Source organism: Mycteria americana, chromosome 2 (genome assembly GCF_035582795.1).
Source record: "Mycteria americana isolate JAX WOST 10 ecotype Jacksonville Zoo and Gardens chromosome 2, USCA_MyAme_1.0, whole genome shotgun sequence".
NCBI classification, from domain to species: Eukaryota; Metazoa; Chordata; class Aves; order Ciconiiformes; family Ciconiidae; genus Mycteria; species Mycteria americana.
The window spans coordinates 19,925,270-19,949,143 of NC_134366.1; the positions used below are offsets into that span (position 1 = coordinate 19,925,270).

A 23,874-nucleotide genomic window follows, 5' to 3' on the forward strand; every position below is an offset into this window, starting at 1 on the left:
CTTAACTTTTATCCTACCTCCAGCAGTTTCATTTTGAGTACGTTTTAAAAAATAATTTCCTCATAGGAATTGCCCCAAAAGATAGCAGCTTACTTCTAGTTCTAGGTGTTGTCACCATTAAATTTTACTAGCATACAAATCTGTTGAAAACACGCCTTAATGTTCCAGAAAGATCTCTGTAGTTTCATGCATTCGGTGAATAATGGTAAATGTAAAAATAAAAGGGGGCCTTTTACTACTATATGTTTTTGATATGTTTAGTTCCCTCTTGCATATCTTTTAATTTACATCTTAATTGTTCCTTAAAATTACAGACCGTTGAAACTGCATATTGCTAACTGAAAGTTGACCACGTTGGAACAGAAATGTTTCTCTTGTCATAGGCAGTAGGGGAACAGAAAAATCCTAGATGGGAATGACCAGGAAAGCGAGTGAAAGTCAATTGAAGCATATCTTTTCTTTTTTTTCCTCTTTCTAGTCAGGCGATATGGAAGTTTTCAGTATATTGGGAGATCTGGGCAGAAAAGAAGAGTTTGCTGCTTTGTCATTTCTGATGCGTACAATTTTTGTGGAATTTGGCAGCTCTGAAGGCTTTGTAGTACCTGAAATTGCCAGTAATACACCTGTATTAAAAAATAAGAAAAAGAAAAGTAACTTGCATAAGGAAATTTATTCTAGAGTTTTATATGCCCCAGTAACCTCATGCCTCTTGACTACAGGTCTGCCTACAGCCAACTTTAACAATATTGTCTTTTTTTTTTTCTTTTCCTGAGACCATTCAGTTGCATCAAACATAATGGAACAACATGGCTGTTTCATTGGCAAACTGTGAAATATTTTCATTTGCTTTCCTTTTAATAAATAGTGATGTTTTCATAAGTAGCTGTATTTAGTCCAGAGTCTTGGAGCATTTGTTTACTTTCAGATTTTGTACTGACGCAGTTACTAATGTGCACAGAGGTTAACATTAAAGCTCTGGCAGCAGGTACAGTGGAAGGAGAGGTGTGGTGTGAAGACATAGTGACCTGGAAGAAAAGACTTAAGCTTTGGTATCTAACATTGCATATGTTAGGAAAATACCATTTGCATAAATTCTCCTCACCTTAATTTACAATATTTACAAGAAAGTCTCTTGCACAGCTTGTATTTGGAAATTAAATTTCTTGGGCTTAAGGCATTAAATTTTGTATACTAAAATTTCACTGCCATTGGGAAGAAAGGGTGTGCAGTTTTTTTGTGTTTGGTGTTTCTTTTTTTTTTTCCCTTTTTTTTTTTTTTTTTTTTTCAAATAATGTTACCTGACCATAGTGTTTGGGCGTCTCAGAGTAAAATGAAACCACTTGAGCTGTATTACTGACACTCTTGCCAGAGCAAGCTATCACTGGAAAATGTTTCCTTTTAAGACAGCTGAAAACCTGTTCTGGTGTGCAGTTCCTGTACTTACGCTAAATGTCAGGATTTAGGACTGGGGAAGAGAAGAATTCATTAGTAAGGAAAAACAATCTGAAACCAAACTGGTTGGAGAAAGAAGGAAGAATGCCTCAAGCTCAGTCTTGCAAGGTGCTGGGCATATTAGCTTCTGATTCATTGAATTGCTTATCTCCAATTTTGCAAGTAGTTTGGTTGAAATCAGTGTTATTATTCATCCTTTAGTGAAGCGTAGTGAAGCATACCCATCCTCAGTGAAGCATATGCCTACATGCTTTTGTGGATTTGGACTAAGGGGTGTAGGACATGGTTGGCTCAAGCTCTTGAAAGTACGGTGTTTCACCATGATTCTTACTAAGGAATCCTTGTACATTGGCTGTCATTATTCTAACATCAAGTGGCATAAAATCATGGGAAAAAGTGAGAGCAAAACCCTTCAGCTGAATTTGAGGGTTAATAAAATATCTTGTAGAATGCTTTATTTGCTTAAAATTTATTTTGCGTATTGTACTGCATGAATGTATTACCTTACCAGTTAAACCCTTAATGTGCTAATGGTTATACAAATTCACAGTAAGAAGTTAATTCTATGCCATAGGAGTTTGCAAACTTGTTGCAAACAAAGCCAGATTGTAAGGTGGGGAAGAAATTCTACCAAATAACCGGAAACACACTGAGTTCTTACTGTAAGCGCAGCAGTTTTCTTCTAGTAATTGTTGCAGAGCTGTTACCCATCAAAGCTGTTAATGTCACTCTAAATTGTTGTATTTGTATGGTAAGCTTTCCATAACTGCCGTTGTTTTGAGAAGGTGGGAAAGAGCTCATAAAACATCAAGACTGATTTTTTTTTTTTTTTTTTTTTTTTTTTTAATTATGTTGGAACTTCTGAATAACTGCTGAGTACCCAGCTCCTGTAGGAATTCGAGTGGCTTGGCTGGTGTCTGAATCAGGAACATCACTGATCTGGATATTAAAAAAAAAAAAAAAAAAAAAAAAAAAAAAAAAAAAAACACCAAAACCCAAACTTTTTTTTATTTGGAATGCCTTTTTTATTTTTAAGGCTTTTTAAAGACTTAAGTCATACCCTAATGGCTTTTTTATGACTATATCCTCTGTTGCAGTCACTTAGAGATTAAGTTAGTATTTCCAAATACTATATCATCTGAGAAACTAAAGGGAGAAGAGAGTAATATTCAAACTGTGTTTTCTATATAGTTGCAAAATATGTTAAGTATGAAAATAGTGTAAGAATGCTAATAAGTATATTGGTGTACTTCACATTTTTTAGTCTCTAAGCCTCTTCTAAAAATTTAACCATCACCTTCTGGTTAAAGCAATTAAAATATTTCATAGTAAAAAGACTAATAATGAGTAGTTCAGCGTGACATTATTTGGAATGGATGCATGCATTTCTTTGTAAGTTGCAATATATCTCTGTAGGCCCTTAATCAGTATTATGAAACAAAGGTATTTAATATTCTGTTGTGGAAATGTCACAGCCCCTATTTATAAATTTCTTTCTTGGAAGAAAGTTCAGCTTTGTTTCAGTGATTTCTTGGGAAGTGGGTGGAATGGGGTTGAAAGGAGAACTACACTTTCCATCATCAAAACCTTTTTTCCAGGAACTCTGTCTTACTGAGAACTGGCAGTCTGTCTGTCTGGATATACCTGCAATCATGGAAACATCCTCTTTATTGGGGGGAAGGGGGAGAAAGCCTAGCTGATCTCATTTTGGACCCTGCAAGAATGCTGTCTTTTGAAGAAGAGGTTTTAATATCTGTGATAAATTTTGTTAAGAGCTGAGAACTGATTTTTACACTCATTTGTAGTCTTCAGCTATGATCAGATCACACTAGTTTTGGAATTTAGCCTTTCTGCTGTCAAAGTCAATGAAGCATTGTTTGTCATGGGCATGTTTTACAAAAGCATAAACACAGTGTATTTTATATTAGTGTAACATGTATCCCAGATTTTGAACTGTTTTATTAGCTGTATAATGTAATAATTGTTTTCTGATTGGAGGGAGATGATTGATTTTGTTTGTCTTGCATGCCAGTAGTCTCTTGCTCTATCTGTTTTCTGGGTCTTCAGCATCTTTTCCAATTTTTGTTTTAATTTATTCTTACAGCCTGTCAAGATCTTAAATATCCATTTATTTAAAGATTTAGAAATACTTATCTTTGTATGTTCCTTTCCTCCATTAAATATGCCAGTGGAAACCTGGCTTGATTTTTTTACTATGAGTGGAGGAAGAAAAAAAAAATACAAATCACATGAATAGAGTGTTTCTGCAGCATCATTCCTCTAATTTCAGATGTACAGCATGAAAGCAGCTGCAGTCAGCTGACAGCTTGTGGTCATGTTCAGATGTATGTGGGGAAGGGGTGTGCTGTTTTAAATGCATAATAAAGCTGTTGTTTCGTCACCAGGAAGCAGGGATGGTAGCAGCCCGGGGGAAATGAGAGACAGTAATGTGGCTGTAGTGGAAGGGAAGTCTTGTTGCATAGAGCTAGAGCTCTCTGCAGGCAGCTGTAGGGATGCACCGAGGCAAAATGGCACAAATGTATTTTGCTTTCTGTAAGGGTAGAGGATAAATGCGAGGAGCAGATAAAAGCCTGAGATGGACATGCTCACAAGGAGGGTGAAGTTATTTTTTATGCTCTGCTGCCCTTTACCTCTGTTGGTACCTTCCAGTGAAATCAGTGTAGCTGTATTTTTAGCTTGCTGTATCCAACATCAATATGACAACATAATTCTGTCTTTACATCTGTAAGCAGCTTTTACTATGTTTTCCTGTTTTCTGCCAGCTGCAGTTTACAAAGGATGTCACAGCACTGGTAAGAAATGTACAGTAGCCATTTCGCTGATGGTTTTGTAAGGCATGTTTTTCTTAATGGTTTGTGAGAAGCAAGAATATGAAACAGCAAGTTTGGAAATGAGCTAGATAGTCTGAGCTGAATTTTCTTCATAATGCTAATCTCTTAATTTGTGGTTTGTGCCTGTGTTATTTGGTCGGTTTTCTCTCGGTGTGCTTTAATATTTTGCACTTCACTAATGCTCGGTGTAACATTGCAGCAGTATTGTAAATGCCTCGCCCTCCTCTGTACTTTGCTCTCTGTTAATTTTATGGCTGCACTTGGGCTTTCATAACCTGTCTAGTGTTAAGACAGGGCACATTGATATTCTGGAATTGAGCATGTTATGATTTGGACAGGAAATGCTGTGATATGATACCACGCCTAAGCGTGTAAAAGCCCTGAGAAATCATTTTAATCTTCTGTTGCATTGGCAGGCTCTGTGTTGGCTCTTTATTTCATTATGTTTAAACTGAACGAAGTCATGCTAAAGTTTTTCAATAATAGGATATTGTTTAAGTATGCTGTATGCTTCTCATTGATTTATTATTTTGAATATTCTGTTAATTTCACAATGATAAATGCTGCTTTTCTAAAAGGCTACAGAAACATACTAAGTGTAATATAACCATTTTTTCTTCAGAGTCAGGCTCTTAAACATAAAGGTGCAAATAAATGCACTAAGGAAATTAATTTGAGATTTTAGTTTGTGTTGTAATAATGTGTGGACAGTAGTGGGTATGTATGAATTTTCATACTGTTTGTACCTTGAAGTTAAAAATGTTACATATCATTAATATTTTTGCAGTAAGATTTGTGCCATGTATTGGCTGTCTCCCGTAAAATGTAAGATGACTTATAGGGTGTTGGCTCACAACAAAGATGTTACTGCTTCAATTTATTCATTTTATGTTTAGGAACAGTAGCTTTTATGTAGAAGACATCTTAGAGGAGTGTGTATGTATATTTGTGTGTACTTTTCATATATACTACATTAAGTGAACAGAGTGCTTTTATACACTAAATGAATAGAGAATTTTCTAGTGCTAGTTGAATTTATTATGCAGCATTTTAACCTGTCGATTGCTGTGAAATTCTCATTTCCAGCAAAGTTCAAACAGGAAAAATGTGTGAAGCATCATGATAGAAAGAAAAATCAAGGGGGGCGGGTGGGGGAAAACTGTGTTTTGTGCTCGTGGATTTTGGGAAACCTGCCTCAGTGCCCTGCCTGCAGTATTTCCTAGAATTGGTCATCAGTTCAGTTTTTTTAATTTTTGAGGGAGGGAATGTGTATAACTATTTTGCTTGTTCTGTTTCTGCTCACTAAGGGGATGGAATGCTATTTTTATCTTTTTAACTAACATTTTATCTAAAAGGTAGTGTGAATTTTGTACTTGTGATCCCTCTCTTGAAGCTTGATCATGCAAATGCTAGATGGTGAACTTTTCCATCTTCCTCACTACTGAATACTCACTTAATCGTTTCTCCACAGGCGTATTCCCAAGATGCCTACCTGAAAGGCAATGAAGCCTACAGTGGTAACGCCCACAACATACCTGAACCACCGCCAATATGTTATCCACGCCTGGCATCCACAGCTTCTGTTATGGCACAAGCTGGTGACAAGCTATCTTCTGACTTCTCACTGGGGAAACAGCAAGTCAGTAGACAAGTACGGGCATTGACACAGCCAGAGAGGGCCTACAGAATGGAAATACAAGTGCCTCCATCACCAACAGACATTGCAAAATCAAATACAGCTGTGTGTGTTTGCAATGAAACTGTAAGGACTGTTATTGTGCCTTCTGAGAAGGCTGTAGATTTGCCATCTTGTAGAAATAATCATGCTGGTCCATCACACAGGACAGAAGAAGTAAGATATAGCTTAAAAGATCAAACCAGTCTAAAAGCACGGACCACGTCACCATCTTCTTCAGTGTCCACTGCCATTGTACTTCCCCAGACTCCAATAACTAGGCCAGTTGATCCAACTGGAACACTAAGTAAAGCTTCAAATTATGTAGTGTGTCCAGAAGGAATCCCAAGCACTAGACCTCCTGCTCAAGCTACAGACTCTACTAATCATTACAGTTCTCCAACGTCCCACCAGCACATAGACTGGAAGACCTACAAAACTTACAAAGAGTACATTGATAATAGGCGCATGCACATGTATGGCTCCCGAACAATACAGGAAAGGTTAGATAGTTTAAGAGCAGCTTCTCAGAATACAACTGATTATAATCAAGTGGTGCCAAATCGCACTGCTTCACAGGTACGGCGCAGGAGCACCTCTCATGACAGGGTTCCGCAGTCTGTTCAGATCCGGCAGAGAAGTGTATCCCAGGAAAGACTTGAAGATCCCGTGTTGATGAAAGAGTGGCCACGAAGTGCTTCGCAAGATACTCTAACTTCACCTTCAGTTAATGCTAGGAATCACAGGGCTCGGTCATGGGATTATCTCAGCAAACAGGGTGAAGCGCTAGAAAACTTCCATTCTGAGAATCTGATTGCAGATGCTAATGGAGATAGGAGAAAGACTTACAAGTGGACAGGGTTTACCGAACAAGATGATCGGCGAGGTATTTATGAGAGATCTAGACAGCATGCATTTCATATGTCCCTTCGAGGTCAAAATTTTTCTATGGCTCCGAGTGCTTATATTTCAGACAACAGGAGAACAGGTAGTAGAACTTCTCTGTCTGGTTCTCATTTTCAGAAAGTTCCACCGGATATAAAGATGTTACAGCCTTCTCGAGATTTGCAAACACCTGGGGGAATTTCAAAACCCACAACTGTTTCACAAGAGAGACTGTCTCTCACACCAGCCAGAAGTTCTAAAAGTAGCTCTTTGAAGAACTCTGCTCCCTATGCAGCAAAACCATCATTTCCCCTTAACCAGGGCCTGGATGCTATTGCTAGCAAAGACCAAAGAACAGTAAATCACTTGCATCAGAGTGGTCTATTAAACCAACAGTTAAGGATTCGAGTGGAAGGTGCCCCAGATCACAAAACAGAAACTGGCAAAACAATCCAGCCCTCCTCTCTGTCTCCAGCTTCTGCCAAACTTATTCAGCCAACAAGTGAGAGTTCAACTACCTCTGACAAAGTAGATGGTTCCATCAGACAAAAGATTCATGATCTCGAAAGGGAAGAAGTCCATGAGCCTGAAATTCTGCAAACGGATGTTCAGGAAAATGACAAAGACACAGTGGTCATGCGGGACAAATCACCTTCTGGCCACCAAACTCCACAGCCTTTGAGGCATCAGTCCTACATTCTTGCTGTAAATGACCAAGAGGCAGCCTCGGATACTACCTGTTGGTTACCTAATGATGCTCGGAGAGAAGTCCACATAAAAAGAATAGAAGAAAGGAAAGCATCAGGTTCCAGCCCACCTGGTGACTCCCTGGCTTCTATTCCATTTATTGGTGAGTTAAACTATTCCAGTGTACATCAAATGCTTTTCTCTGCAAAAGATGGAGAACACTATGCTGGGTAGCTGACTGCTGTTCCTGTAAACCCTGAATTTGATGTACGTGGGGGCTCTTTTCTCATCTAGAGTAATATTAGGTTGGTAGAACTGAAAATATTCTTCAGTGGAGAGAAAAAAATGTTCTGTTTTGTTTGGAGTCCTGGAGGATCAGGGTAAAAAAAAAAAAGTCTACAGTGATTTAATATTTTTCTAGAATTTTCCTTAAGCCCCTGGAGAAGTCTACATTATATAACTGTGTCTGGTTATCACTCCACATAATGCTCTGATGTTATGTATATGGCCAACTAGCATTTGTGGCACCTTTCAAAATATTTTTACTTGTCTAGTATAAAATGTATTTGGAATCCAGTAAAGAGAGAATATGGATGCAAATCCACATAAGGGTGATTTGTGAAAAAAAGTTTGTCAGCTGAATAAGTGAGGTGAAAGCTTTCTGAGACAGATAAGGGATAGAGGAAGGCTGTTTCAGGTGGAAGGATAGCAATAAAATTAAGTGAATTTGCAAGTAAAGATGCTAATGTGGGTATGAATTAAAGGGTTTGTAGAAGCAGAATGCGAGAAGGCACAAAGTTTTGCCTGTGGGCTGTGACGCAAATAGGGTTGGAATTACAGGGAGCTTTTAGGAAGGGGGCTGAGCACTTTTGAGATAATTTGGAAGAAAAGAGGAACTCATGGAAAGATTGTAAGTAGGAGAAAAAATAATTACAAATCCAGTTTTGGATATGTGAGGAACTGGAGTCATCTGCTGAAGAGAGTTTCAGTGGCAGAGCATTTCTGTTCTACTCAAGTAGTCAATGCCCGTGTCATCTTTGCCCCGCTGTTGTTGAGTTGGATTTTCTTTTGTTGTGGCTGGTTTAATCCTTTGGAGTCTAGATGTCTGTGGACCTTTTTCTGCACGGGTTGATTTGTACCTGGCTGTGTGTTCTTGAATTTAGTATAAGATGTATTTAGAAAATATGAATTTTGACTCTCAAACTCATGTGTGAAAAACAACTCTTCTTAATACTCTTTAGTTTTTTACAGATTAGGTTAAGGGAGTTACAGATACATTCTTAGCACAATTGTCTTCTATTGTGGATCTGCAGCAGTGATTTTTCCCCTAAAATTATCTATAATATCTGCTACTAGTTTAAATAACCAAAAATAGCAAAGAAGCTTTGTGTGCATCGAAGAATGGAAGTCATACAAAAGGTATAATAATTCTGATTTTTTTGACAGAATTTTGTTAAGGTGTAACAAAAATGCTTTCTTAGCTAGCAGATGGTTTTTATATTGGGTTTTCCTTTTTGAATGGGAGTTATATACATTTTTTTTGATTACTGGATGCATCAGTATCCAGTGTAATTGTAGAGTCTTCTTCAGACCCTGTCCATCTTTCTTTAAGGGTTAGTACAAGTTTGTAAGGCATGTAACTGGTCTTTGTGCAGCATTTTTTAATACTATGCCTAAAATCAACGTTGAGCACTTGATTGAAGTTTTGTTGCGGTATTTGTACTCACTTAGGAGTGCTTGCTGGGAGTATTCTAATCCCGTACAATTTAATGTTGTAAAAGTCAGATCAAGATTGTCAAAATCAAGCCCAACCTTTTCTACACAATCTCCTATCTTGATTTTGACGAAGATTTGCCATGAACTTACTCACGTGGCTTGCTTCCAGATTTTAGAGAAATGTGATGATTAAAGTTCAAAGAAGCCTTAAACATGGCAATTGTACTGCATTCTGGTAGCAGCTGACCAGTTCAGAAGAAACAAAGTTGTAACTCTCCATTGCAGCCTCTTGGCATAATACCACATGGGATTGTGTGAATTCGTATGAGCTTCTTAGCCTCATGGACTGAAACCTCCCTGAATACTCCAGAAATATTAAAAAGTGGTGCTGCTAGAGCGTGGACATGGTCTGAGCCAACACAGTTCTTGTGGCTGTCTTCCTAGCAAGAAATTGTTGTGCCGGTACAGGTGCTGTGGAAAATTTCCACCACAGCTCCAGTACACATTGAAGATGAAATAACCAATAGCCCCCTCTGAATATGAAGAGCTTCAAACACCATTAAGAGTGGGCATTTTCTGAAGTTGGAATTAATATGCGTGATTCTAACTTTGCTTGTTCCACTATTATTATACCTAATTACAGGTTCACTTGTTAAAAGCCTTACTTAATCAGGCAGATAAAACCTAGATCTACTTTGAAACTCAGTTAAAGGCTATTTAACTCTTCTGAAGGAAAATCACTTGGATTTTTCTGGTTTGTGTTTTGGTTTGCCCCCCCCCCCCCCCCCCCCCCCCCTTCTGTCTGATGATTGAGAAGGATGTTACTTTGAAGAAAGATGTACCTTGGTGTTGGCAACCTCTCTGCTTCCCTTATGTTTACATCAACATCATTGTTTTTTGCAGTATTAGGTTTTATTAGATATGGTTCATTTAATAAATGCACTTACTGAAGTTATTTGTACAGTAGATCTTTGGAGTAGTGTAAAAATGTAAATTTCGGGGGAATAAATATCTTCCAAGGTTAAATATTATTGCCATTTTAAATACTTCGTGGTGTGTTTATTATCACTTTCTGCTCATTAAAAGTAGTAGGCATGGCCAGACCATATTTTGGTAGAAATTCAGCCAGGAACAGTTGGCTTCTGCAGCAGTATTTTGTGACTAACCTGCTCTTGAGAATAACACATCAAGTTGGTACTAGAGTATCTCTTTGAAAGTAGCAGTGCCCTGCGCCACAAACAGAAATCCAAGCAGAGTTTCCACTGAGCTTGCTTACAGCAGTTTCTTGCAGGGACTATGGTGGGTTACTGAAGAACTGCCTTTTGACACTAGTCCTTTTCACAAAAGGCTGTTCTGAAGCAGGGAGATTAAATTTTGGTTTGCATTTGCTAGTAGAAATGAGAGATCTGTTCAGAGCAAACCTAGTAGGTAGATGTAATGGCTTTTATAGGAGAAATGGATTTATTTGAAAAAAGTAGGCAAGCTACTGCTTGCTAAAACTCTTCTTCAGGTAAGCAGATGTTCTTGGGGGATGAGGAAGCTGCTGGTTTTACAGAAAAACATACCCCAATACTACAGGCTTTAGTACTTTCATGTGCTACTAAATTGCAGGATATTGTGGTTAGCTTGGAAAGCTGCTGTTTCTATTTCAGGTCCCTAGAAAGGCTCTGTTCTTGAAATGCTCTCTGTTGTTTCAAACTGTACCAGTTAGTCTCATGAAAGGTTACTCCATTTATCCCAGTCTCACCTGTTCTCAAGACTAGTAAAAATATCATTCTCTATCAGTGACTATATTAGCAATTGTGGTGTTTAATGTATGGTTTTTTCAGACTTGTAATTTGTACACAATTTCTCTAACAGAGAACAGCAAATGATAAATTTCTGATTTACTGGGTAATTTGGGATGTGTTAACCTGCAATGGCATGGAAATTAGAACACTACTTAACATTTTTCTAACTGGTGAGAAAGGATTGATTCAGACTATAATTATTTTAGTACATTTCTTAGACATAGATGTCTAGTGTGCATGTCTGAGATCTGCAGCCTGCTTGAAACTATTTTTTTTTTTCTTCTTACACCATTTATTGTAGGGTAGAAAGCAATTAAAAAAAGGATAATCCAACTCCCAGATTGAGTTGAATGAACTACCCATACGAGTGAAATGGAGAAACTGTTTCAATACTTAACCTGATTGCAGTATGTCTAGCTGCCAGTGCAGTTTAGTGCTTTGGCCATTATTTCTGGATGAATGTTCTTTCCAACTTTGCATTGGGTTGTCACATGAAAATTAATTTTAAATTGATATGTTTTAAAATACTTAGCCTAAATAAATTATAGAGCTTTTCTTTTAGGCATGCAGTAGCATCAGATAAGTACGAAGACTTTTCCTCAGAGGTGTGGCCCCATTTTTGAAAATATCTAGTACATCCTTACCCTAGAAAAATTTTAGGTCACTTCATTCCACTATTAATTTGTGAATAACTGAGAGAAAATTAGCCAGATAAAAATATTTGACCAGACTTTGATAACACCAAAGTGTTGTAAAAATTAGATGAATGTCCTCTCTCTGGCTGAAATTGATACCTAAGGAAAGGTGTAAGAACAGGACAAGGATATACGATTCTTAATGTTGGTACTTTCTATTCTCCAACCATTAGCGCTTTACAACATTCCTGAGCCAAATGTGATTTTAAGTGCTCCATAAATTTCTCCATTCTCTTTTGTACTGCAATAAAATTTTGGTGTACCCTTAAATAAAGATTTGCCATGAGTTTCACAGCTTTAACTACATGGTATTTCTATATCCCCCCCCCCCCCCCCCCCCCCCCCCCCCCATCTTTTTGAGTGTGTGGGTTTTTTTAAAACCTGTCTCCTGGTGGCTGAATTTCTGATACAAGTGTTGTAAGTGACCAGCAGACTGCTCATCTTGATTCACCCTTTACATGTTTCCATGCCACTCGTGGTTTTATCTGTCTATTGCTTCTACCCTTAGCGCAGGCAAACCACCATAGTGATTTCTGTGCTAGTAATTGGCAGACTCTGCTTTTCACTTTGCTTTAAGAGCTGATCTTCATGCTAGTTTTCAGAAACAAAGTTTTGTGGTTTTTTATTGTGTTCCAATATCTATTTTTCTACAAACTTCTGTCATAATAAAAGTATTTGGGTACTTGTTGATTAACAGACAGGATAAATTTATCTGGCTTCCAGTGAATTCTGTCCAACCTTCTTTCTAATTCTTTTTTTGTTGTTGTTGTTACCAAATACTTCTTTATTTTTTTGAAGTAAATTAACTAAGGAGTTAGGTGGTGAAACATTCCAAAACACCCAGCATTAGTTAAATTTTTCAGGCATCTTTATTGTACATGTGATGGCATTCTTCTCTAATGCTGGAAGTAGCGGTGTATAGAGTTTACCCTATCAGTACCTACCTTTAAATGATAAGTCATGTACATAACTCCGGGTACTTTTTTTTTGAAAATGTAATGAGCTTACTGCCTTTTTTTAGTGAAACAAATGCCATACCTTTCCTCTCCTCCCCCTACATCTTTATGCCTCTCTCTGCAGGCTGCTTCGGCTCTGGTACAGAAGATGACCATGTGAATACACGCATACTGAATGCCATTATGTTCTTGAAACTAGAAAATAAATTGATACATTTGCACAACACACTATGAAAAGGGTTATGATGGTAGGAATAGAGAAAGGTTAGGGGAGACAATCAGAAATACTCGTACGTGCAATAAAGAAATAATTGAAAGAATGTACGCATTCTGTTTTCTCCTCATGAGAAGAGATAAGCATCAGACGGAAAGAAATTCAAAACCTCAAGCTTCTGGCTTGTCAACCCAAAAACGTGTGGATACCTTAAGGGCAAATCGTGGCTGAGTACAGATGGTTGATATGGCATGTTTTAAGGAAACTTTAATTTTGGCAAAAACTGTTAGCAGTCAAGAGAATGTGAAAATCTTCAGCCATTGTGATTTTTTTTTTGTACAAGTTACTGCCTAGCTATTCCAGACTATGAAAATATAAATGTAACTGCAATAGAAATTAGAGCTGACAGATGTTCATTTTTGAGGGACTGTTGCTTCCATTATTTTAGCGATAGCATTGGCACAGCTTTTAACATGTCATCAGTGTTTCTAAGATAAGCATCAGTCTTCTATTTTTTTTTTTTCAGGGTTTTACAGGGTGGCCTGCCAAATTGCTATTGCTCCAGGCTGAAAATTTCAGTGTTCCTTATCCAAAGAACAATTTTTAAACCATTGTGGTATTCTGAAGTATAGCAGCCAAAACACAAAATTACAAATTAGTGTTTTAAATACCGTTTAAATGCTTCTGTAACTCAAAAATCCTTTTTTAAATTAAAACTTAAAATTTGAAGTCAATAATTCATAACGTGTAGAAGAGTTTTAATTGAGTAGAAGCATCAGATTTGTTTGGTAATGGGTAATATTTTCAAAGCATAAATCATCCTTAGTATATCATTATAACTTAAAATAATAATTACAGGTAATAAAGGAATGCTATGAGGGTTCTTGGCCAAAAAAAAATATATATTGAGAATTGTACTTTTTTTATGTGACGAGGTAATACTGTGAACAGGAAACTTTAGAATTGCTTTGTATTACTGTGTATAGAAAGATAGTTATACATTTGTTTCACACTGAAATAAGCAACAGACTGTTATAGAAGGTTTTCAGAATAGTCTCACATGAAGAAAAACCTTTGGAATTCTTTTGCTGTTTGTGTGAAGCTCAGTCAGTATAACAAACATATTATTTACATGAGCGTGTTAACAGAGGACTGGATTTGATGATTCAGGAGGCTTGTTCGTCCTGTGTTTCTGTGGCTTACAGAAATGAATGTGCTCAGCATGCGGACATGTTTCCATTCTATTCTTTTGGCTACAAGAAGATAATTACGTAAAGTAGAAACATTAAGAAGTTCTTCGTAAAGATCATCAGTGCTGTCAGTACTTAAAAACTAACAAACAAAAAGAAGCTTTTTAGAAGTTCTTTTTTGAAAAATGAGGTAGGGGGTCATGATGACTTCAGGCAATAGTGTATCTTCTTTCCAAATCATGTGTTTTAGGCTTGGAAGTCTCTAATTATTGGAACTTTTAGCCTTGCAGGTTGAAGTATAAGATGCAGCAGCTTGTACTTCAAGATCTGTAACAAAAAGTTATTGCTGTGGGATATTTATTAGTCCTTTGTGCTATCTTGTGTGATAGCAGGGTTAGTTCCTTATAGTTTATTTTTGATTTGAAAAATCCATTTTTGTTTTACTGGTTATTTCTGTCCTTCTCACTATGCAGGTGAAATTGCATACACGGTCTTTTTATTTGATTGTCTTCCTGATAGGCTTTTAAGAAAAATGGTCTATATTAGTATGTCTGTGTTTACCTTAAATTCAGCTTCTTCTGAGGTTTCTTGGAGATAGACCTTTTTTAACTTCCTTGCCTGTGTGTGGATGAAGATCCTCTTCCTACCTTCAGTATCCTGTCCACCCTCTCCTTTCTTCCTGCATTCTTCTCACTGGTGCCTCTTCCTTCTGGCCTTTGTCCCCCTGCTCTGCTCTCCCTTGCTCCACTTGTGCCTGTGCCTCAGCAGCCTTTGCTTGACCCCTCGTGTCCTGCCTGCTGCTGAGGTGAAGGAATGGAGATCTGGTCCACGTGGCTGTACCATAAGGGAAGTGCTGCCTATAGCAAGCTGCAGCAAACCTAAACTGAGAGGCACAGAGGAGGTATTAGACGTAGGACAAGATTTTAAAGCTTTCACGTACTGTATTTAAGAAGAATACTGCGGAGCAAGGTAGTGTTGTGCATTGTGATGGTGCAGAGCCTGTCGTGGTAGCATGTACTGTGGAGTGCTTGGATAGGCCAAGGATGCGGCATGCAAAATGGTTGTTGACAAAGGGCTGGAAGTGAGGGAGTGCCTCAAGCCAGTCTTGCTGCAGGGTCCATTCATGTCACTGGCATGTCCTGTCTGTCCTTCAGTAAGGAAAAGATTATTTTTTTTTTTTCCCCTCTTATTCTTCTAATGGGTGCTTGATAGTTTTGTGCTTTCTTTTCTGCCGTAAGCAAAGGAACTTGCCATGTAAGGTTCATTCTTAAATTAAACCCCAAAAGCCATAACTGTTGTTTGAGAGAATTATTGAAGAAATAGAGAGGCAATGGTTAAAGTACTTATTGTAACAGCTGTCAGGTAGATACCATCTCAGTATATAGAAACCTTCACATCTGTGCCTCTGTTGAATGAAGATAATGTTTTTAATTACTCTTTTAGCCCTTTGCTTCGGAGACAGAAAGCAGTATGAGTTACCTCCCTGTAGCCTTCTGCAGAAGGCTGAGCTTTTTACAAAGAGCGATCGCTGTTACAATTCCACAAGATCTATGAGTAACCAAAATTGCATTAAGTACTACAGGGGCATCTTTAAACACATACCTAATCCAAGAATTGGATATGGTTTTCAGAAAGCCAATAATATTAAAGTAGAGTTATCCTCTTCAATGTATGCAGTTTGGAAAATTATAAGTTGAGTGATTTTTTTGTGTCTGGGGGTGCACAGTCTCAACATTCTTCACATGAAAAGCAATTTAAAGCTGTTTTAAGTGTGTGTTACTGCCCAGCTATTAAATTTTTATGATTTGAATCTTTAAATCAGATCATGAATAGTCTTTGATAAAATACATACTTGTTGAATTAAGGTTTGTAGCCTCATATTCACATTGTCTGTTTAAGCTGAAATGCCTAATTAGTGTTTTAAATGGTAATACGGTCTGCAGTACACTTAGTAAATAATACAATTCCTTCTTACAGTCTTTTGAGATGTTGAGATACTGCTGGCAAGACTGCCATGTCCAAAGGGGAATATATATGAAAGATGACTTTAGCCTTGGGAAGCTAGTTTTTTCCAGTGACTTTGTTACCAGTGAAGAAAGATCTGGCAATCTGAATCCCTAGGGGTTGGTGGGAGAAATCACCTTTCTCTGTTAATGATAGCCCAAGCATCCCTGATCGTTAGCCTCTCCCGACTAAAGTTAGTCTGTGAATTTGCTGTCTGCGTTTATATGTTATGATTCAGTTAAATAAACCATTTCCTTACAAAAACAAACAAAACCACCAAAAGACAAAACAGACCAACAAACCTGAACAAACAAAACCCACAATCATAACCAACTTGGATAAACAGGGAACTCAAGATGGCTTCAGTGCAGCTCAATCCATACACGTCCATCTGACCCAATGAAATGCATCTGAAGATGCTGAGAGAGTTGGCTGCTGTCATTGCAGAGATACTGTCTATCATCTTTGAAGGATCATGAGGACTGGGAGAGGTCCCCATTAACTGGAAAAAAACCAAATTGTGCACCCATCTTGAAAAAGGATGAGAAGGACAATCCAGGGAAGTCAGTCAGTCGGCCTTATCTCAGTCCTTAGGAAAACCATGGAGTTGGTCCTCTTGGAACTTATTTCTAGGCACATGAAGGTGAACATGACTGGGAGTAGCTAGCATGGATTTACCAAGGGTAAATAGTGGTTGACCAATGTGATTGCCTTTTATAATGAGATGACTAGATCTGTGAATGAGAGAACACAAGGGGGTCACCAACCTTGACTTAAGCAAAGCTTTTCACCTTTTCTGCGACACCATCCTTGTGCCATAGTCTAGATGGGTGTGCAGCTGGATACGTAGGAAAACTGGATGGTCAGGTGTAAAGGGCAGTGGCTAAGGGTTTAAGTTCTACCAGGAGGCTGGTTACAAGTGGCATTTTTCAGGGTCCATCTTTAATACCTTTATTGGTGACCTAGAGAGGAAATGGAATACACTCATCAAGTTCACAGACAACACCAAACTAGGGAGTGCAGTCAATACGTGCAAAGGCGTATTTTAAAGGACTTAGCCTAGAGGGATGGTCTGATAGGAACCTCTTGAAATTCAGGGACAAATGCTAAGGTCCTGCTCCTGGAATAGGCTAACCTCCTGCAGTGTTACCGGCACCTTGATGGTGATGAAGACTAACACCATACTGGTCTGCATCAATAAGAGCATAGCCAGGATATTGAGGGAGGAGATCATTCCCCTCCATTTGGCACTTGTTGGACAGAAGCCCTGAGCAATGTGGTCTGAATTCAGTGCTAACCCTGCCCAGAGGAGGAGGTTGGGCTAGGGGACCTTCTGAGGTTCACTCCCACCTGAATAATTCTGTGATTCTTTTAAAAACTATTTAAAGTTTTCAAAATGTGCCCCTCTTTGTGTTCAAGTGTTCAGGCTGTTAACTTTCAAACCTTCATGTGTAATCCTGAAGGACTGTTCCAGAAGATTCAGGTATAAACAAAGACGTTAAATATTATATTAATCATGATAAAAATCTATTGTAGCAGCATAGTAGGGTATGACACAGATCTGTGCTTTTTTTTCAGTTTTTTTTTTTGGTGTTCATTCCTTTGAATCTTTGGAAAATTAGTTAATGCTTGTTCCTTAGTTCCTCATCCACAGACTGGGTATAGTACGTCCTCATCATGCTTTTTCACCCACGTAATCCTCAGTTTTGAAATCTCTAGTTCTGCCTCTGAGCCCATTCAGTGCAAATTTATGTCTTTGCAGAGTCAAAGTTAATATTTTTCCAGATCACTTACAGTGTGTACAGATGCTCCCTCTTCTTGTAGGTCCCTGATCTCTAGCTGCACTGCAATACAAACGTACTTAGATACATGAATTTCTCTCTGCTTTATCTAGCAAATTAGTTAATGCAAGTTAACTGCATTTGGAGCTGTGTTGCCTGTTTATGACAAGTTTTAATTGTCTTACCCCCTATAAATGTTTTTGCATTGAAAGGCTCTTCCTGGAAATTACTAGTTGCAACTGTTGACCAGTTGCATGCTCATGTTCAGAGGTGACAAGCGGCATCTTCCCCTTTGCCAGAGATGCTCTGTCACCGTGCTGGCTCATTTTCTGATGGCCTATCTCCTGAGCTGCTTCGTAGACAATAGTGCAGAACAAATTGTATTTGTAGCCTTTTCTCAAATGAAAAGTAAAACTTCAAGTAGTCCTGGAGTCTTTGACCTTTTTGTTACAAATATTTAAAGGGATGCTGGTAATCTGTGAGATGACAGCCTGAAAGAGAATTATTTTGTGTGGCTTCTCCTCTGGCTTGTTTGTTCTGTATGCTTCACTGCGTTTTGGACACAGTCATTTTCATTGATTGGTGAGCTGAACACATCCTTTTGCACGTTGTGCGAGGAGTTTTGGGGTGCAAATACACCAGTTAATCAAGGAAACTGAAAAGGGAGACAAATACTGCAAGCACTAAACAGGAAAGTCAAAATACAAGGGAGATACATAGTTGTGTTTGGGTTTTGTTTTTCATTGGACAGCAGGGGTGGAGCTTGCCAGTGCATTAAATCAGTAGGCAGTAACTCATATGGTGTACATCATGGTTTGCTCTATAATCACTTTATGTTATATAAAAGCTTTCCATTAGCTGACCTTCAGCCTCTTCAGGGATTGAACAAAGTTATTTCCCTCCTGTATCAATGTCATTTGCAATTTCTTTAAAGCTTGCCTATTTCTAAAACCACTCTGATTTTGATTCATCTGAGGATTACATCCACTGTGAAGTAATAATAATTTGAATAATTATTGTTGTTCTCAAGGACTTAGAAACTGTTATTCATTAGATGAATTATTGGATTTAAGTATTGTGGGAAATTGTGTAGTGGTGCCTAACACTTTTGTATTCACAGCTTGCACAGATTTATTTCAAGCACTAGCATTTTTGTAACTTACGGGAGCAGAGACTGTGACATTTTGAGATAAGTCTGTAACATAAGTAACTTAAAGCTGAGCACTTCTGGTTTGTATGTTATAAACTAATTAATAGTTCCGTGAGTGGTTATATTCCTTAGTCAACATAAGTGTGCTTCTCTTGGGGTTTGCTGCAGGGAAGCTGAGCAAATGAAAAAAGGCAATAGGGCAGTGAGCTGTTGTAGTTTTGAAATGGACGTGTAACTGAGGTTCTTCGTATCTCCTACTTACTGTAGAGAAGAGGTCTCTAAGTACTTCTAATTTATCACTGTGGATGCAAGTAAAACTGAGAAATGTTTTAAATTGTAGTATCACAGGTTTGCTGTGAATTCTTTTGCTTTCCCTTTTTATTCACGTTTGTAGTTTACAGCTACTTTTTGGGTGAGGGATGCTTTTCTTAACGTATAACTTAAAAAATGATTATATTTTCCACTCCAGACAATTAAAAGGGCTGTTATTGCTAAACCATCGTGTACTTTAATTGTTTATTGCCTTGTTTTAAATTTATATTGCCAAAATTTGATGGTACAAGTGCTGCCTTAACAGAACTGTTAGTGACTGTTGGAAAAGCACAATGCAGCACACGCAGTTGTGTTCGCGCAAAGCAAAGAATAAACCTCTGTCTGTGAGTGTTCATTGATTTCAATAGGCTTTTCAGTAGCTCTGCATATTACAATTCTTAGCACCTAGAATACATTCATATTCATTACGGCTGTACAGTTCAGCCCCTGCTCGTGACTTGATTTTTCTGACACACCACACCCTCTCTCCCCTCTTCTACCAGAGCCTGAAGTAGAATAATTTTTCTAGTTCTAGTAATGTGTTCTAGAAGATGTTACGGCTCTTTTCTCAGAATGATTGAAAATGCATCTTTCAGCTTCTTCCATATTGTAAGAAACATGTTAAATACTCGAAATACTTAAAGCTTTTTGGAATCTTTCGTGATGACCCTTGTGGCTATTGAGACTGTGAGGTGCTGGGCGTGTATGGCATGCAATCGTTTGTATGAACAATTAGTGGAAGAACTAATTGGTATGTAGTAATGGTATCTTTTAAAAATATGAATACTTGCTTCTTTATTTGAATGTATGGAGGATGGGGGGGGGATTGGTTCTTTGGATGCTGGAAATTGTTTAAAATGCTTTTTTGTTTGCTTTTAACTTGGCTTTAGTATATGAACACTTGTTTAAACGGAATAGTTTTTGGTAGTCTGAATGCCCATATTTTATTGTAGGAAATCGTGCTTATCTGTCCCTTGAGTTTAGAGTTACTGATGTAATAAGTGTGTTTTTCACTTATGCACATAAACAAAAATAGTCTACCTGAAAGTAATATTACAAGAGTTTAGCAAGTAATTCCTGTTTCATTCACTCACAGCAAAATCTATAATTGGGTATGATGTTCTTTGCCCTTATCTCTAATGTACAATTACCATTCTTACGAAATGAAACAGGCTCCTCTTTCTTAAAAACAAACAAAAAAGTACATTTGACAGTGTGAATTAATTGGACCCTGATGTTTGGTAGACTTCATGTTTAAGATACTTAATCTGATACCCCAATAATGAGAAGTTCAGCCAGCTATTTAGTTTGAGCATTTGATTAATGCATTTAATATGTTAATATATGACATATTACCTTTGTAGATGAACCGACTAGTCCTAGTATTGACCATGATATTGCACACATTCCTGCTTCTGCTGTTATTTCTGCATCTGCTTCTCAAGCACCAGCTATAACAACTGTTCCTCCCAGTCCCACTTCTCCAATCCCTTTAATTCGGCGACAGCTTTCACATGATCATGGTGAGTGTTGATTTCGTTTTTTTTCTCATGCAACTTTTTTCTTTTGCACTCTGGAGAACAGGAGTGAGAACTGTAAACTCTTTATTGCTTGAAATAAATTGCAAAAATGTGATTCAGGTTCTTACATACTCAAAAATTTCTATTTATTTGTAGAATCCATCCGGCCTAGTGTCCTGGATAGCCAGCCTGCTGCAAAAACTGAGAGGTCAAAGTCATATGATGAAGGACTGGATGACTACAGAGAAGAGGGAAAATCGTAAGTTCATGAAAAATATCAGTTAATTTGGAGATCTGTTTTTTGAAGTTTTTTTTAATCTCATTTTAACATTTGTTTTTCTCCCAACAGATCCATTAAGCATGTATCTAGTTTAAAGGGGATTAAGGTAGGTATATATGTATATAACAACTCCTAAGAATTACACCTACTACTGTGACAAGTTGTATGAATTATGCAATGCAATTATACAAAATGATGTGTTAAACACAGACATGAAGTTTATTGAAATTGCTACTTATCAAATTGTTCTTAATTTTGATTGATTTTGATCTTTAAATTGATTCTAATGTTTTTCCCCGATTGGTGCTGTATGCACTGCATAAGTAAACGTGGTCTCTTTTTTCTAGGCTCACCACATGGTTCTTGATTTTTCATTTTCCTCAGCTTCTGTAAACAAAGCATATCTATGGCATGCTTTTGTAAGAACTTACTAATGGGAGTCTAAGACTCCTGCAATTTCTCAAAGTATTCTTGGGATGTGTAAAGTCACTGTTGTTGTATGGAAACTTTAGAAATTATATTTTCCCAGGGGGATATTCTTAGGGCTTTTTGCTGAATGAGGTGTCAGCTTTTAAAGAGGGAAACCTCTTGAATGTAGGGATTGTAGAGAAATGTATTTAGAAGTACATTGTGGGATTCTTTCTGTGATGTTTTCTTTAGATTGCAGACAGCCAGAAATCTTCGGAAGACTCTGGTTCCCGAAAAGATTCTTCTTCAGAGGTCTTTGGTGATGCCTCCAAGGAAGGATGGCTCCATTTTCGTCAGCTTGTTACAGACAAGGGAAAGGTACCTGTCATGTTTGGTTTTTTTAACCTAGCACAAACATTAAGCTGTTGGAAACCTAAGATAAGAAACTTAAAGCCTTCCTGGTTTGCTTTTTTAATTAAAATTTTTGGGATATGAGCATCAATAAGACTGACAAAATTTTATACCTGTTAGCACATTGACTTTAGTGAATTCCTTAGCTTCTTCTACAGACTGGTTTCTGAACTTCTGAACTGATAGGACAAGAGGAAATGGCCTCAAGTTGCACCAGGGGAGGTTTAGACTGGATATTAGGAAAAAGCTCTTCACTGAAAGGGCTGTCAAGCATTGGGACAGGCTGCCCAGGGAAGTGGTTGAGTGACCATCCCTGGAAGCATTTAAAAGACCTGTAGATGTGATGCTTAGGGACATGGTTTAGTGGTGGACTTGGCAGTGTGAGGTTTACGGTTGGACGCGATGATCTTAAGGGTCTTTCCAACCTAAATGATTCTATGATGCTAATTTTACATTTCAAAGCATCTGTGAAGTAAACTCATTTCTAATGACTAATTAAGTAGTAAGAATCAGTCCCTTGATAATTGTAGTTTGAAAAAAGCTGTAGTTTTCGTGAACGTTGTGGAGTTGAGTTCAGATTAACCTTCTGCACAAGTGTAAACTAACACTTAAGGAAAATTGGGAGTCTGGAATTGCAGTGGTGTGTAAATGTGAAGTGTGACTTGAATGAAGTGTAAAAGGCACAGGCAAGAGTCCACTAAATACTTTTTACTACATTTGTATTAATGCCTCTGTGAAATTCTAGTCACATTCTGTTCCTTCTACTGTCATATGTGAAGACACACTTAATGGGTGATCAGGGAGGGCAGGCTATTGAGTAATTCACTCCTCTAATGGAGAGCAATTAGCGTACTTTTGTGTAGTCTTTCCACAGGTCATTCTTAAGAACGGTATAGGTAGGTGGTTAGTCTTTCTTTTTAAAACTTCTGGAGGTAGGTTTTTTAATCCAGAAACGTTCATAAAAAAAATACAGAAACTAATATATCAGTTGATGTTTTTCAGCGAGTTGGTGGGAGCATTCGGCCATGGAAGCAATTGTATGTGGTTCTTCGAGGTCGTTCACTTTATTTGTACAAGGATAAAAAGGAACAAGTGACCCCATCTGAAGAAGAGCAACCCATAAGCATCAATGCTTGTTTGATAGACATCTCATACTGTGAAACCAAGAGGAAAAACGTATTTAGACTCACCACATCAGACTGCGAGTATCTGTTTCAAGCTGAGGACAGGGATAATATGTTAGCATGGATTAAAGCAATACAAGACAACAGCAACTTAAATGATGAGGTAATTGTATAATATATAATGCAGAAGCTGTGGTTCTTTTCATTAAAAATTGATTGTGTTTTCTTGTAATTAATACTTCAACAAAATAAATCATTTGCCATTAAACAATAGACCAAAATGTGTACAGGAACATACAAGAAAATGAGGTGAAAGGGCAAGGTAACTGAGTAAATACATAAATAGAGTTTAAAAAAGCCTGACGTAGTTATAATGAGAGAGCAGACTTTTGAAATAGATGAATTAATGTAGTTACTGATTTGACTGAAGATATGCTTTATTATTAAACTGATCTGTCAAAAATACCTAATCTTTTTTAAAAGATAATTGCATTATTAGAACCAGTGTGTTCTGTCTTCAGACTTGCATTGCAAAGCGGTGTGTGCAGTGGTACAGTGTGATGAGTTTCTCAGTAGTTAAAAAGTGAAACCTTGAAGGATGCCTGTTTCTCTGGTTAAATGTTGATGTTTCTATGAATTAAATGTTAATGCTAATTACAAAAGCCAAACATATACTATTGTACATAACATATATCTGTCCCAATATTGTCCTCAGCGCATTTTCATTTCGGTGATGAGCAACAGAGGAATATTTTCATGTCTGTGGTCATGC

The 23,874-nt window shown here is 37.6% G+C and overlaps 1 protein-coding gene across 2 annotated transcripts in view; it reads left to right on the top strand.

Annotated features, from left to right (window-relative positions):
• ARHGAP21 (Rho GTPase activating protein 21) overlaps positions 1-23,874 on the top strand; it is a 125,060-nt gene that overhangs the window by 87,319 nt on the left and 13,867 nt on the right. For both annotated transcript variants that reach the window (XM_075492649.1, XM_075492648.1), the window contains exons 7-12: positions 5,776-7,714; positions 20,724-20,882; positions 21,036-21,138; positions 21,229-21,265; positions 21,820-21,945; positions 22,981-23,265. In XM_075492649.1, the coding sequence (XP_075348764.1) occupies positions 5,776-7,714; positions 20,724-20,882; positions 21,036-21,138; positions 21,229-21,265; positions 21,820-21,945; positions 22,981-23,265 (2,649 nt within the window). The remainder of the gene's footprint in view (positions 1-5,775; positions 7,715-20,723; positions 20,883-21,035; positions 21,139-21,228; positions 21,266-21,819; positions 21,946-22,980; positions 23,266-23,874) is intronic.